Source organism: Miniopterus natalensis, chromosome 14, assembly GCF_054644295.1.
Source record: "Miniopterus natalensis isolate mMinNat1 chromosome 14, mMinNat1.hap1, whole genome shotgun sequence".
Taxonomy (NCBI): domain Eukaryota; kingdom Metazoa; phylum Chordata; class Mammalia; order Chiroptera; family Miniopteridae; genus Miniopterus; species Miniopterus natalensis.
In genome coordinates, this window is record NC_142094.1 from 43,666,430 (window position 1) to 43,682,801 (window position 16,372).

Here is a 16,372-nt window from a genome sequence, read left to right on the forward strand (position 1 = left end):
AGACGCCACGGACCCCAAATCAAAACCCGCTTATTAGGGGAAATGGATAAATAATTTCACAGTGACTGATAGGAGAGAAATATTAGCATCTCACTTGCTTAGGAGAGAGGTAGAGGAACTCAAAGGACAGACTAGAAATAGCACTAGTGTAACAAGCCAATGCCTCCAAAACCCCAGAGGCACTATAAACTAGCCAATTCTAGCATCTCTGGACAAAATCACCAATTACCCAGGGACACTGCCAGCCCAGTAGGCTCACTGTCAATCAGCCATGTGGCGCAGGAAGGATTTAGAAGCTAGCATCTACCAGTAGAATAATTTAAAAATACACTAGGTGGCTTCTCAGAATACAGGCATCTGTCTGACTGCAAACCCAAGCACCCCCCCTGAAACAGAGACAAACAATTCAAACAAGAAAATGAGTTGACTTTGGTTGCAAGCTATGAACCTCTCCAGGTGAACATTGCACAAAAGTCAGTACATCCAGTGGAAAGATTCCGGGACAATGGCAAAGTAGGAAACACCAGGACTCTCTCTTCACACCTAGACAATAATTGCACTGGCAGAATCTGTCTGATTAACTATTTTGGAACTCTGGACGCTAATGAAAATTTGCAGGTTCCAGAAGACTTGGGTGGTATATTTTGGTTAATTTCAGTCCATTTAAGCTCTTAGCACAGTAGCAGCTACCCATTCCCCACCCTCAGCCATGTGGAAAGAGCTGTACACTTGTTTGTCGAGCAGCTTGCACACATCTTGTGGAAGCTAGGTTGCGCAAAAATGATCCTGTCCTCCTAATATTAGGGATGTGTGCTCTGATGGTTGATTGCTGCTTCTGATCCTAGGGGTGCAAAGAGGTGGGCAGCCATTGTTGTTGCACGTCCCCCACTGTTGCAAGCCCTTCCCCCTCCAGATAAGTGACTTCCAGGAGATTTAAAGGGCCACTACCCTTTTCCCCTCACCTTCATTTTTCACATTTCCCCTTTAAAAAACTGGACACTGCCCTGGCCAGTGTGGCTCAGTGGTTAAAGCATACCAAAGGGTTTTGAGTTTGATTCCTGGTCAAGGGCATATACCTGGGGTACAGGTTCAATCCCTGGCTCAGGTTAGGGTAGGTAAGGGAGGTAATCAATAGATGTGACCCTTTCACAGACATGTTTCTCTCCCCTCCTCCCCCACCTTCCATTCTCTCTAAAAAAATCAATGGAAAAAATATAGCCTCGTGGTCGGTCCTCAAGCACTGACCCTCAAACTGAAGAGTCTTGGTTTGATTCTGGCCCAGGGCATGTACCTCGGTGGCAGGCTCGATCCTGGCCCCAGTCGGGGCACATGTGGGAAGCAACCAATTAATGTGTCTCTCTCACGCAGATGTTTCTCTCTCTCTTCAACTCTATCTGAAAAAGCAATGGAAAAATATTCTCCGGTGAGGGTTAAAAAACAAAACAAAAACAAAAAAGCCCAACTGCACATACAGGGAAAATTAGAAAGTGACTGCACATGCCCAAGAAAAGGCTCAAAAGAGATCTAAGAAGACATTAAGTTTACAGCTCAAGTTGATCCTCAACACAGCCTACAACAAAAAACAAACAAGAACAATAATAAAACCAGCAAACTCTGAGGAAGGGCAGAATCTGATTTCTTGAACCTTGAGGACACTATGTTAAGTGAAATAAGCCTCAAAAAAGACAAAGACTGTATGATTCCACTTATATGGGGTACCTAGAAAGTAGACTGGTGGTTGCCAGGGGTTGGTGGAAAGAAGGAATGGAAAGTTATTGTTTAATAGGTACAGAGTTTTAGTTTAACAAGATGACAGGAGTTACAGGGAAAGATGGTGGTGATGGCTGTACAACAATGTGAATATATTTAATACTACTGAACTATATACTTAAAAAATGGCTAAAATGGTAAATTTTATGTTATGTGTATTTTACCACAACAACAAAAAAAGGTCAGTACATCAACAGGCTGCACTGCCTAAAGGCTTCACATGCCTCTAGATGAACTGGAAGGAAGATCCTTTCTTTAAATGAAAGTTAGATTGTCTTACCATTTTCCTTGTTGTTGAAGTATATCCACTAAAAGGAAAAATATGGTTCTCAACTACCTCCAGTTTCCCATTTACTTGGAACACTGCAATCCTCACAGTTAACGCCCACCCTCTTCTTAATCCTGTCAATGCGCTTTTATGTGGAAGTTTCCATATGAAACTTAGACTCTGGGAAATACAGGATCCCACATACCTCATTCCTGTGTAGCTGCCTCTAACTAAGCATGCTCAGAAGCCAAGAGTGATTTCTTAAATCACTCTTTAAGAAGTCTAAATAGTCAATGAGACCATGTGTCTGACGTAGATCCAAAAACTTTACTTCCTGCCAAAATGAATGAAAACCAATAAAAGACTTGTCCTGCTCACTCAGATCCAGGAAACAAGGATTCCAATGAAACCAAATTATATGTTCCTTTAGAACCAGTGATAGTGGAGAAGGGCACATAGTAAGAATAGACCCATAGTTGAATAATAATTATTTACCTTACCAACTATAGATAAGTTTTCTTACAGACTCTGGGAAACTGGAGAATGAAACAAGGCTGTAAAAAGATAAGATGCCTCAATGGGTCCATTACTCAGAAAAGAAATACATTTTGAGAACAAACCAAGGACAGGACATACTTTGATTTGGCTGCTGTGCCTGGACCCTGACCCCCTCTGGGAGTTTGCTTCAGGAACGCTGACCATTCTTGGGTCCCAGGAACCCGCTGAGCTGTCTGTAACATCATAGAAGATTAGTCACCTTATTAACAGACTTTGAGCTCCTGAGAGCTGGACTGAAGACCCTCCTCTCCCTTTTCCCTGTTACACTTGTAGTGCGCAGCTGCATGTAGTTATCCTCTCCCTCACTGTATATAATCAGCTAACTGGCAAGAGGAGTCAGAGCAGAATTTCCAGGGTGATCGACTGCTCTCCCCATACTGCCTGCATTATTAGAATAAACACTCATATGTGATTCAACCTTGTCTCTGCTTAATTTGGCTCAAATAGTGAAAGGCAGCCTGGAACCATTGTGTCTGTTTTCACCAGGATAGGCACAGCAACAAAAGCATAGCTACTCCTTCCTCTGTCTCTTTAAGTTGACAAGATGCTAATGGGCCTCTGGATAGGAAGTGACTTCATGAGCAGAGAAAAGAACAGAGATTGCTCACTCTTTTAGGGGTTTTTAGGTGGAAATCTTTTTCTCCTTCTAACAGGCTAAACCTGTTAGAAATTCTTATCTTTTCTTCTGCCAAGATTCTGAAGAGATAAGAGAAAGATTCAAATTAGTGTAAATTTTGGATTTAGCCAAATGTGGTGATTTGAAGGGAAAGAGAGTTTCCTGGCATTCTTTTCCAGTCCTGGGGCTTTCTATACTGCTGTACAGAATCTTTCATAACAAAATTATGGAAACAGAGAAATACCTTCTAATGGCCTATATTAGAACACTCTAATTTTGAGAAGAACAGATTATCCACAGAAGATAAAAAGCCTCCATTTTTTTGCACATGGAAGCTAGAGCAGTCTTAATTAGGTACATCAAGCCTAGCATATGTCTTATAACATATTCCCCTAAATCAGAGAAAACTGGGGGGAAAGAGGAAGAACAATTTAAAAAGCAATTTTAAAAACAAAATAGCAATAACAGCTGCCAAAATTCCTCTTCCATCTACTCTGTTTACTGCTATGTTCTTTCCCACCTGGATAACCTCTTCAAAACTAAAAGCAGCAATAATGCAGTTATATAAGATGTCACTATCAGAAGAAGCTAGGTGAAGGACACAGACACAAAAACTCTCTACTATTTTTGCAACTTCCTGTGAGTCTATAATTATATCAATATAAAAAGTTTTAAAAAGAAACTAAACTAAAAGAAGCAGACAAAAGTTCAAAGGATAGTTTCCCATAGTCAGGAGAGGCTACCAGTCAAAGCTATACCTATACAGGAACTGCCAAATAAATCTATGGCTAAGGTCATTCTTTCTCTCGAAAATTTTCAGTCCGATATGACAACATCTATAGTATAACAAGCTTCCAATGAAAGGCTCTCAATTTCCAGTCTCAAGGTGTACATAAACCATGAAATCACAGGCTTCTGTCAGTGATGACAGAGCTAGCTGGATCCAGAAAGCTGTGACTTTCTGGGTTTTCCATTTCCCCAGTAGGTATCTGAAAGGTCAGGCAATATACAATTTCTCTTTTTTCACAAAGTTCTGAATGCTTCGGATGCTATTTAGCACAGTGGAACTGAACAAATTGTTTTGGGGGCTTTGGGGATCTTTCTTCCTGCAGGGAGGCAAATGTTGCCTAGTGATCTGCGTCTGAGCAAAGGAGTCAGGAACTCTAAGTTCTAATCATGACTCTGTTTAGTGTCTGGTTCCATGATCCTTAGTAAGTCACTTACCCTTCTATACCTCCACTCCCTCCCCAACAAATGGTGATAAAAATAATGACTTATCACCCAGGATGCAGCAGAGTGAAAGGGTAAGAAGGACTGTGATCCATAGAAAAATGTCGAATATAAAATGCCAGTATATATCTGCCTGTATATCGACCCATGTTTTTAGACTGTGGAAAGCTACATTATTTAAATGCAGGCTGCCTCCCCAATGTCCCTTCTGCCTGAAGTAGTAGTAAAATAAGGTGACTCCATGAAGCTCTGTTCAAAGATTTCCCTCTCCAACAACTACATGTTTCTCTCTAAACATTCTATTCATTCTTTGGTTAATGACTTAGAAATGATAAGTTTCCATTTTTACTTGGTAAAAAGCAATCCATGTATCTGTAGGTAAGGAAGAAAGAGACAAAGGAAAGAGAAAGTACCTATCACTCCCTTTCACATCAATAACCCAAATTAAAAGGTGATGAAGTCAGTTCAACAGAAACGTGATGACAAACATCCTACTGGGTTCTATTATTGTTGTTGTTGTAGTTTTGAGGTCCAAACACAACACTGTGCTGCTTTAAGAGGACATCAATTCATCATTAATGGAAATTCTACATGTCCATTTATTTATTCTTTCAAATGTTTTCTGAGCCCCTATCATAAGCCAAGTAGTGTTCTGGGGATGAAACAATGATTAAAACACAGACCCTGCCCTCCAGGAACTTTTAAAAGAGTATAGATATTTAAACAAGTCATTGTACAGATATATGCTAACATAACAAAACAATGTTATGCTAAACAATGATATGCTAAAATAGAATCTCCAAGTGCTATAGGAAGACACAGGAAATAAAACATAGTAACCAAAATGGTCTTTAGCCTCAAGTTCAGAGAGGAGCCCTGGCCAGTGTAGCTCAGTTGGTTAGAGCATCATCCCGTACATCAAAAAGGTGGCGGGTTCGATTCCCAATCAGGGCACATACTCAGGTTGCAGGCTGGATGCCCAGTCGGGCGTGCGGGAGGCAACTGATCGATGCATCTCTCTCACATTAATGTTTCTCTCTCTCCGCCCCCTCCCTCTCTCTAAGTCAATTTTTTTAAATGTTAAAAAAAGTTCAGAAAGGAAACTGCTAAGCTAAAGTTCCCAGGAGGAATGCAGTATGATCAGTAAACACAGAAAAAATATTTAACCAGATACTAAGATGTTCAGAGAAAAGAGAATTAATTGGGAGTCCGAACCTAAAATTAAGATAGGGATTCTTAACATGGAATCATGGAAGGGCTCTCAAAGGGTCCATGAACTCCATGAAATTACCTCTGAAATTACAATATGTATGTGCAAACATATTTTTTCTGGATACAAAGATCATATCTTTCATTACATTCTCAAAGGTAAAGAACTATTTCACTAGATCTTATACAAACAACCACTTTTCTATCTCTATCAGAGGAGAGTTTAAGGCCTTTACTCAGAATAGGAGATCCGGGTAGCCTAGAGGTCAGGGAAGAGTTTCTGAACTTTCCATAACTTGGTGAAAAATAGTGATTGCTGAAAAGAGGGCAATGAGAGAGTCCTTTCCATATTCTAGTTGAAGTTAGCCTAAATATATTTCCCCACATACTCAGATACCATGGTGACAGGCATCATATAAATAGACAGACAGCAAGGAGTACGTCATGGCTTGTTGTATCTGTAAAACCAACATATCAGGCATGATTAACATCCCCCACTAACATCGCTGGCTTCTCCTTGTCCATTAGACAAAGCCTGAGAATTCTGTATAAGAATTTAAAAGGGGGCTTTGGCTGCCTCCCCAATAAAAAAAAAAAAGCTACTGTATTCAACAGCCAAGTGCAGGGACATTAAACACCCACATTCCAAATGTCAAAAGGCATTTGAGCCCTAGATGACTGCTTCCTAGACACCCAAGGACTTCTGTGTCTCCAACTAACAACACATATGCCTTACCAATCTTATTTATAAATAAAATTCAATTGAAGTTTGCAGCACATGTACAGGCAAGCATCTACACACGTAAGCATATTTGCCATGATGAGCTGCAACACCTCTCTCAAATTCAAAAGTCTAGAAGGCAAAGAAAGAGTGAAAACATGGGCATAACATATGAGGGGAGGCACCAGCCAGTAAGTGGGTGGATCCACCACAGTCACATTTGTATTCACTGATTGCAATATTATACATTATTATGGGCTCTGATGCATCACATGTGGTGTAATATCTTGCAGCTTTCCTTAACACCCGCTGCTCTACATCTCACTATATACACCACGTATAAATACATGGAGCCAGGGTTCCAGGAGGGCTCATCCAGTCTATATAGGAAAAGGAGCTAACCTCACTTGGCAGAGAGCTCTAGCACAAATGCCTATGCCTTAGAAGCAAGCAGTCATCCAGGCCTCACTAATGACACTCATATATACTTCTGCTCAACCTTTCAAGGGCCTTAGAATGGCAATCAGTTCTGAGATAGCACATAATTACAAACAGAGCTGACTCTACAGGAAGTACTCAAAAGACTTTAGCCAACTGACCAATATATAATGGTTTCCTGTCCCACAACTTCCTAGCCAGATGGGGAAATGTAAGAGCCAGAAAAGATTAATATAAAAGACATTTTTAAATTTATTTAAAAGATAATTGCTTCTTTAAATAAAAATGATGGCAATGCATTGTAGGGTTTATAACCTATGTAAAAGTAAAATGTATGACAACAGTAGCACAAAGGATAGGATATAAGGTAGAGGTAGGAGAGCAATGGTAAGCCTAGGGGCTCCAGGGAGACAGCCAGAGTGAACAGCAGAAGGCAATGTGGAAAAGGCAACATGACAGTGCAATGAGGAAGAAGACAACAGATGATAAGGATGGGAGAAAAGCCAGAGAAATCCCAGGGGCCAGAGATGGAATAGCTAGGATAGAAAGGAAAGAAAATAGAATAAAAGAAAATTTGGGGAGGGTGCAGGTGCAAAGAGATTAACCAAAGAACTTATATGCATATATGTATAACCCATGGACACAGACAATAGTGTGGTGAAGGAGTGGGGGGGGGGGGGGGTAGAAGGGGTCAGTGGCAGAAAAAGAGGACATCTGTAATACTTTATATATTTAAAAAAATAGAAACTTGAAAAAAAACGAAAACAAAAAATAGAAGCAAATCAAAAGCAAGCAGAAACGACTACTACCACCAGCTCTTCAGTGCTACAATGTATAACTTCATCTCAGTTACATAAACCATTTGTACTTGTTATAAGTCCTACAACTGTACCAATATCCACGGATTTGCATCATTTTTGTATTTCTCGCCAATCCTAACTTTTTAGAGCCTTACAATCATATAATTAACTATTCATAGATGGCCATAGTAGTCCTTTATATTAAAAAGAACTCTTCCTAAGAAATTCTACTAACTAGTCATTTCAATCTCTTTTGATCTCTTTAGCTCTTCTGACATTCCCTCAGTCTGAACTCTCACACAAATCATTACTCTTTTATAAAATACCAAAATGCCACCATTGCCATTTAGTGTTATTCTCCTACTCCCCCTTCACCACCACAGGCATTAACTGCAAAGATCTTGCTATTCCATTAATTAAAGACCTCTACTTCCCATTACAGAGAACTAAATTTAGAAAGCCAAATTGGGTTGGGAGGAAACAAGATGTCACAACAAGTGAAATGAATTCCATAGAAAGGGGCGGGGTTACTGGTCCTTTTCTTAAAAAGCCTCTGAAACTAACACATACTCCTCTGCTGAGCATATAGAGAAGCTCTCCCACGGGTGGAGTAACCATTCATCACTATAATTATGTGGAGAAGACTTTATTGTACCATCAGGTCAGGAAAGCCACAGGACCTATCAGCAAATGCATGCCTCAGGGAACATGTCTCTCCTCTGCTTTCCTGTAAGCTCCAATTAAATTGCAACAAGGAAAGAGGAGGCAAACCAGCATTAATTTTACCCTTAGAGAAGAGCCACTTCCCACCTGCAGGGGTGGCAGTGACTTTACTAGGCTACCAAAAGGATACAAAGACAAAAGTAAACACTGTAATTTGCTGTTTTTGTCTCTGGCACAGGGGGAGTGGCACAATTGACACTGTCTGTAAACAGTAATAATGCCAGATATAACACAAAGAATAGGATTCCCTCATCTCTGCACCCCCTCTCCCTAAGACATTCCTCCTGAGATTACTCATCTTGAAGAAAGACACAGAAGCCTCCCTATAGTCCATATGCTGCTACCAAATGGAATCTAGAGAGGATCCAAGTTTGTACTGACTACTCTCTCTTACTCAAAGGAAGAAGCATTGGAACTCAAGAATTATTCAATGGTTTCTAACAGCTGACAAAAAAATATAGGGAGGAGAGGGAACAGGAGAATATGAAATAGATATGTGACATGCTCAAGTATGGATTAGAACAAGGCTAAGCCCGGCTGGGTGTGGCTCAGCGGTTGAGCATCGACCTAGGATCCAGGCGATTGGGGTTCGATTCCTGGTCAGGGCACATGCCCGGGTTGCAGGCTTGATCCCCAGTCAGGGGCGTGCAGGAGGCAGCCGATCAATGACTCTTTCATCATTGATGTTTCTATCTCTCTCTCCCTCTCCTTTCCTCCCTCTGAAATCAATAAAGATATATTTAAAAAAAAAAAAACAAGGCTGAAATGACAAAAAATATATAAATGAAAATAGAAGTATCCTAAACAAACTAAAAAGTTAAAAATAATTCATCCTCATGGAAGCACAGATCAGACTGACGAATGTCAGAGGGTTGGAGGAGGGCAGGTGGGTAGAGGGGGAGAGAGTAACCAAAGAATTTATATGCATATATGCACAACCCAAGGAAATGGACAATGGTGGGGAGAGAGACTGGGGAGGGGGGTGGGACAGGGTGGAATGGGTCATTGGGGGGAAAAAGGGACATCTGTAATATTTTAAACAAAAATAAACAAAAAAATAATAATAATTCATCCTGTGCCCCAGCCTAAGGGCTCATAAAAGACATAGGAAAAGAGGATGAATTAAAAAGAGAAAGTTACCTGACCAGAGCTCCCGCCAGGTGTAATGCAGGCGTACTCTACACTTCTTCTGGTAACAAAGTAGCTTATGTACTACTTGAATGCAGCGTCTGTAACAGAGGAAGAGAAAAACTGGGGTAAGCCTAAGAATATGGTGCACTCACCAAAGATACCCTTTCTTTAGTGGAAAAACACATATCCTCCAGTGAGGATTGAAAAAAAATTAACACCCTCTAGAAATGGGCACAGAGTAACTTTTTAGAGAATAGACATGTTTTCTATCTTAATTGGGATAGAGGATGTATGCATCTATCAGAAGAATTCAAACTATTTACCACTGCAATTCTGTTTATAAGTCCTTGGCAATGGGGGTACAGAAACACAATGGGCAAATCATAAAAGAATACTATGGAGAGAACTAGTAAGTTAATTTATGAACCAAGAATCTAAATTCTCAAGGTTTAACTTGTTTTCAAAAATGACAGTGTAAATGTCCCTTCTCCTTTTGTCAAAGTGGGGGAAAGCCCACACAAAAACAAAACTTTTGACTGCTGTGAGGCTATAAAGAAATTGGAGCACCTCATATATTGCTGATGGAAATGTAAAATGGTACAACCACTTTGGGAAACAGTTTAGAAGTCCTCAAAATGTTAAACATAGAGTTATTATATGACCCACCAATTCCACTACTAGGTATTTATACACAAGAAAAATGAAACATACATCCACACTGAAATGTGTACATGAATGTCCATAGCAGCATTATTCATAATAGCCAAAGATATAAACAACCTGATGTCTATCAACTGCAGAATGGATAAACAAAATGATGTCATATTGTCATACAATGGAATATCAACTAGCCATAAAAAGGAATGAAGTACTAATACATGCTACAACATGTATAAAACTAGCCAATATTATGCTAAGTAAAAGTTACAAAAGGTAATATATAATTTCACTTACATAAAATGTCCAGAATTGGCAAATATGTACAGAAAGTAGGTTGGAAAGAGGAGCAAGTGGAAACAGAGACCCAAAGCTTGGACTATACCCCTCTGGAGCTCCAGGCTCATCACACAAGAAGAAACTGTCTGCCTTTACCAGTTTAGCTCAGTGATTAGAGCATCGGCCCTTGGACTGAAGGGTCCTGGGTTCAGTTCCAGCCACGGGCACATACCTTGGTTGCAGGCTCAATTCCCAGTCAGGGCACATGCAGGAGGCAACCAATCGATGTGTCTCTCTCACATTGATGTTTCTTCCTCCCTCTCCCCCTTCCACTCTCTCTGAAAAGCAATGGAAAAATATCCTGATACACCAAAGTTGCAGGTTTGATCCCCAGTCAGGGTACATACAAGAAGTAACCAATGAATGCATAAGTAAGTGGGACAACAAATTGATGTTTCTTTCTCTCTCCCTCCCTTCCTCTCTCTCTCAGATCAATAAAAATTTAAAAAGAAGAAACTGTCAGACCTATCTTTTCATTCATTACTCAACAAATATTGACTGCATACCAACTTAACATCTAGCACTTAAGTCTTCCTAGAATTAAGTTGTCAGGTTCCTAGAAAATGGACAACGAAAGTCTTCCCAGAATAAAGTTATCAAGTTCCTCGAAACTGGACCCAGATAACCTGCTAATTTCAGGCAAATGAAAGAGACTTTTCATTCTGAAACTGTTCTGCCATGAAAGAATGAGGCAGGGAAAACAAAGACAGGAGACAAAATAAGCAAGGCAAAGGGACATAGCAAAAAGTGGCTCCTTTCTACCTAATATCCCCAATTGCAATCCAACTGAATGACAACTTCAAGTAAAGAATCCTTCTAAAGGTGGGACTGAGACTCTCTCAGGTTCTATGGTTTTAATCTGAGACAAAGAGTATCCTGAGGTCTTACTAATAACTTCAGCAGATACCGTATCAATCTGTTGGGTATCAATCTGACAGTTCGTGAAATCAAGCAAAAAGGGGGGTAGCTAATTTCTTGGGCCTCTTAGCAGAAGGGAGAAAAATAAGACAAAACAGAAAATAACAACAGAAAAACACTGCAAACCTCCCTCTGTGGAGTGAGAACCAAAGATACAAGCTAGAGAAATCAAAGTGCCTCATAACATATCAAAGACACAAATGAAGTAACTAAATTTGTGAGTTAAAATCCTAGAAGTTTTCAAAATATTCCCAGTAGTGGGCCTGCGCTGCTACCTTACGTGACCGTTCTCCTTGTCCCCTATTCACCTCTCTCTTCTTCCCATACCCCTTAGCTCTCAGTAGGAGCCCCTCAGATATAATTTTATGAGAAACTATGTAACAGACCTTTCTTGACAGACTTCAGTATCTTCAAGAGTGATACTAAAAATATTTTGCAAACCATACAGAAATATAAATTAAGATATAAATCAATATATACATCAAAAAATTTTAATTCCTTTATTCTCTAAATAGACTAAATTGTATCAAAACTACTTACCAAGAGACAAAAACTTAAAGTGTAAATCATCCTAATAGTTTCCAAATCATTTGTTCAGTTTTAGAAATTGTAGTGTGATCTCCTGTTTAATGCAGTTGTCACTAGCTACAGGATACCCTTACCTGAGCCATGGTTTAACTTAGGAATATACAAACTCTCCTATTGATTTCACCAGTAAATTGATAGTCATTAGGTCTCTGGTGCTGAAAGCTTTGTTGCAGCCAGCAAGGGTGGCTGGATGCTTCACATATATGACCACCCATCCACGGTACATTCCTATATGCTAGCACTTCTCACATGGCCTGGATCCAGACAGCCTGCCTATACCTTGGCTCTTTTGGCAATGCCATCCCAACACTGAGCCACTGTGGAGTAGCAATGAGGTACTACCTCTGCCCCCCCTCCTTGCTGCCACTGCCACCACCCTCTGGTTAAAGGCTACTGATTTCCATTCCTGCATTGTTCCTAGGTTCTGTTCCTGCCTCTGCAGCTACGCAACAAGTGACATCATTAGCCTTGTGGTCTCAACTTACACTATTTACCAAGCAGAATGAAAATTTTGACACTGCTACAATCTTAAAATTATATATTGGCTGAATTGCTCCAAATTTCTTTCACGTGTGTAGTGGTGTCCTATTTCAACACAAGACACTTCTACTTTAACCTGAAATTTTCATGTGGGGCCCAATGAAGTCTCTACTTTCTTCTGACACCTACCCCCATATTTGGAACTCTCTGCCTTAAAAGAGTCCAAGTTTTCCATGTAAGAGTAACTTAAAGGAGAGTTTACTCCTCAGAGACTATTTCCTCTCAATCCCAGATCCTATGGCAGCAGTGGGGGTGGCAGCCAGAACCAAGGCGTACAGCCAGGAGTGGAAACTGGTTGGGTTTTCCCACCTCTTTCTCTCTTCTTTTTCCTTCCTTTTTCCCCTTCTTCCTTCTTACTCCCTCCCTCCTGCCCTTCCGTTCTCTCTCTTCTTTCTGTGTAAGCACCTGCCCCATTATTACTTTACCTATAGCACTTATACACAGATGTGAAACTGTTTCATTTCTGACCCAGATTCTGGCTTTGAGTATTAAGTCTTGCTATACTCCATATTTCTTCATATTTCACCAGGAGGATTATAAACTTATCTGAAATGGTAGAAATTCATTTTGCTTTCAACTTCTCATTCTGCTGTAAGCTGCTGAAAAGCCATACATAATGAGAAGTAGAGCAACAACCTGGCCTGATGCCCAGCTGGGAGCAGATAAGTTCGCCTAAAAAGGACTTGATGCTGCAAATGCCAAAAACTGGAAAGAGGATTGAAAAGGGGGGAGGAAGATCTGGAAATATGCCCATGGGCAGTAACGAAGAAAGTGAATTCAGCCTGAGGGTGGGACCTTCTGCCCAGCCTCTGTCAGCTTGATGCCTCATTATCTTCTCCATCTTCCCTAACCTCAGGACATTAAATTAGGGAACAGATGGAAAAAGCAACTGAGAAAGCAAGGCAACACAGAAAAAGTTAGGAACTAGAGGGAGGAGGGAGTTAAGTATTTAGTGTAGACCAGGTTCATTGGCTGGGATATAAAGGTTTGGGTGGATAGACACATACCAGTAACTCTATGTACTGAACACACAATCTTATCATGTCTTCTCCATCTGCAGCTGTTCCCCATCATCCACTTAATCTCAGGCAATGTTTTTATTACTCTCCTATCTTTCCTCCATGCACCCTATGCTCTAATCATCCTGAATTACTTTCTATTCTCCAAACAGGCCACACTTCCAAGCCCTTGAACATGTTGGTCCCCTGCTCAGTATATTCCTCTCTCACTCCCTCACGCAGAAAACTCCTATTTCTTTATGACTCAGGTCAAATGCAACAACAAATCTTCAGACATCTTCTCTGATGCCCCAGTCAGAATTAGTCACCCTCTGTCACTTATCAAGTGGTGGTTAAGAGTATAGCCTCTGGGGTCAGAGAGACTTGAGTTTGAATATTGGTGATATAACCTAACTAGGTGTGAAACTATGATAGCCAGCCTGCAAGATGGCCCCAGTGGTCCCCACCTCCTGACATTCACATCTTTGTTTAGTCCCTTCCCACACTGTATCAGGGTTGGTCTGTGTGCCCAAGAGAAATGATTTGTCATTTGAGATTAGGTTGTAAAAGACACTATGGCTTCCATCCTAGGCTCACTCTCTCTTTCTCTCTTCAACTATTGGCTTTGGGGCAAGCCAGCGGTCATATCGAGCAATCCTATGGAGAGGCCCAAGTAGAAAGAAACTGAGGTTTGCCAACAACCATGTAAGTGAGCTTGGAAGCATTCTCTAGCCCTAGTAGAGACTCAGCCCCAGCTAACACTTTGATTGGAGCCTTGTGAGAAACCCTATGCCAAGACTATCCAGCTAAGCTGCTCCTAGATTCCTGAACCACAGAAACTGAGATAATACATGTTGGTTTTAAACCACTAGGTTTTGAGGTAGTTTGTTACACAATAACAAATAACTAATTCGCCTGAGAAGGGATGGCAACAGCCTAGAATTTATAGTAAGAAAACTTGGGTTCCAGTCTAGACAATAGTGCTTATTAACAGAAGAAACCAGGGCAAAGCATTTCCAGAGCCTGAGTTTCCTTACTTGGAAAATGAGAAAACTGAGACTATAATAATATACTACAAAGTAAATAACATATCCTAAAACTAGAACATAAGATAATCAAGCTAGAAATAAAGTCTCTAGCAAAACAAACCTGATCCCTAAGGTATTGACGTTTGGAGATCCCATCTAAAACAAGCAAAAAATTCATCTGACAAGTATTATAAAAAGCAGCTTTTTGTAATCTTTGAATTGAAATAAAGGATCAGGCTAATTCTAAACACCCAAAAGATATGAAAAAAATGCAAATTGCAGCCTTTTTACCAAAAGTAAAATTTGTATCATTATTTCAGACCTAGAACACCAAGACAATATAGCTTACAAACAGTCCAAAAAGCTGGAACTCTATTCCGAGCAAAGTCCTTTATATTCCCTAGATCACAGGCCTGGCATTAGAATGAGGTACACTGAGCCTCCTTTCTGTGCACCAAAATGCTCTCTCTTGCTCAAAAAAATGGAGGTACCAATTCTGTAGTCAGACTCAATTCAGATGCTTTTTAAGGAATAAAGATAATATACATATTTTGGATCACACTAATGTGGCATAGCCATTCTTGGGCATTAAAGACTGGCTGAGTAGCTCAGTTGGTTAGAATGTTGTCCCAATATGATAAAGTTGGGGGTTTGATACAAGAATCAATCGATGAATTCATAAATAAGTCAATGTTTCTGTTTCTCTCCCGCCATCTCTCTCTCTCCCCCTTTCTCTTTCTCTTTAAAACCAATAAACAAATATAGAAATATTTTTTAAAAGGCAGAAACAGCAAAAGAGAAAGAAAGCCATAAAGCTTAAACTTTGCTAAAATATGATTTTCAATTGCCTCTAGTTGTACTGGTTGTCAAGAATTGTGAGAAACTATCAGATCTCCTCAGGAAGCAGGAATCTCCCAGCCAGGCCACTGTATAAATAATCTGCCTAGTTAGCAGAGTTCTGGCTAGGCTGCCAGGACAATTTAAGCTAAGAATGGACCAGAAGCTCTATCTCTCTGGCCTTTCTCTACCTTCTAACTACTGCTGACCATTTTGATGCCAAAGCCCAGGGATGACTAAGAGGTCCGCTGGTATTCCGTATCTTTGGATTACAACGGCCACCCATGATCACAGCTTCAGTGCATCAGCCTTGATCCTCATGCAATGTGCCTACAAGTGATAATGAAGATATGTATAGAATCCAAATTGTAGATGTACTTTTTCCGCCTTCTGGAAAGATGTGTAATATAAATCCAGGCCATAAAATGCTCCCTGACACTTCTCCACACACAAATTTGTTTTTCCTGAAGTGAAGTATACATAGAAATTGTGTGACTATAAATTTCCTATCACTCAACTCTATAAAATAGATTTGAACACATTAAATGAACCATAGTACTTACACATAGAGATCCATAGGAAACTCCTTCATCATGTGTGTTACAATAAACTCTACCATCAGGTCTGAATGGGGAAAGGAGAAAAATTAAATCGATCAAAAGGAAATTCATTCCTTTCCTTTGAGTTGGAAAAAAACATCTGAGTACACTCTGCACTTGTGCTGAGTGGCATCCACTAAGCACATCTTTATTCACATGCCTTAAATTTATTTTACATAAGGCACTTTTGCAACGCTTTTCACCACCTGCCACTTGTAAAGTATCAAGAAAATTTGTTCACTTTCCTACTTCCAAAAAGATGCTTTGACCTGCCAATAAATTCAGATTCAAGGGAGATTTCACTGTACAGGTTTTTCATACCATGGTACTAATGCAAAATGCCAGAGGGGAATCATATTCTGAGAACCAAGTGATGAGGTAAGCAGAGTAGAAATTATGGGTCA

At 40.1% G+C, this 16,372-nt stretch overlaps 1 protein-coding gene across 1 annotated transcript in view; it reads right to left on the reverse strand.

Annotated features, from left to right (window-relative positions):
• ARMH3 (armadillo like helical domain containing 3) overlaps positions 1 to 16,372 on the reverse strand; it is a 129,160-nt gene that overhangs the window by 81,625 nt on the left and 31,163 nt on the right. The window contains exons 18-19 of the mRNA XM_016219937.2: positions 15,933 to 15,993; positions 9,474 to 9,562 (exon numbers count right to left, since the gene is read on the reverse strand). Of these exons, the coding sequence (XP_016075423.1) occupies positions 9,474 to 9,562; positions 15,933 to 15,993 (150 nt within the window). The remainder of the gene's footprint in view (positions 1 to 9,473; positions 9,563 to 15,932; positions 15,994 to 16,372) is intronic.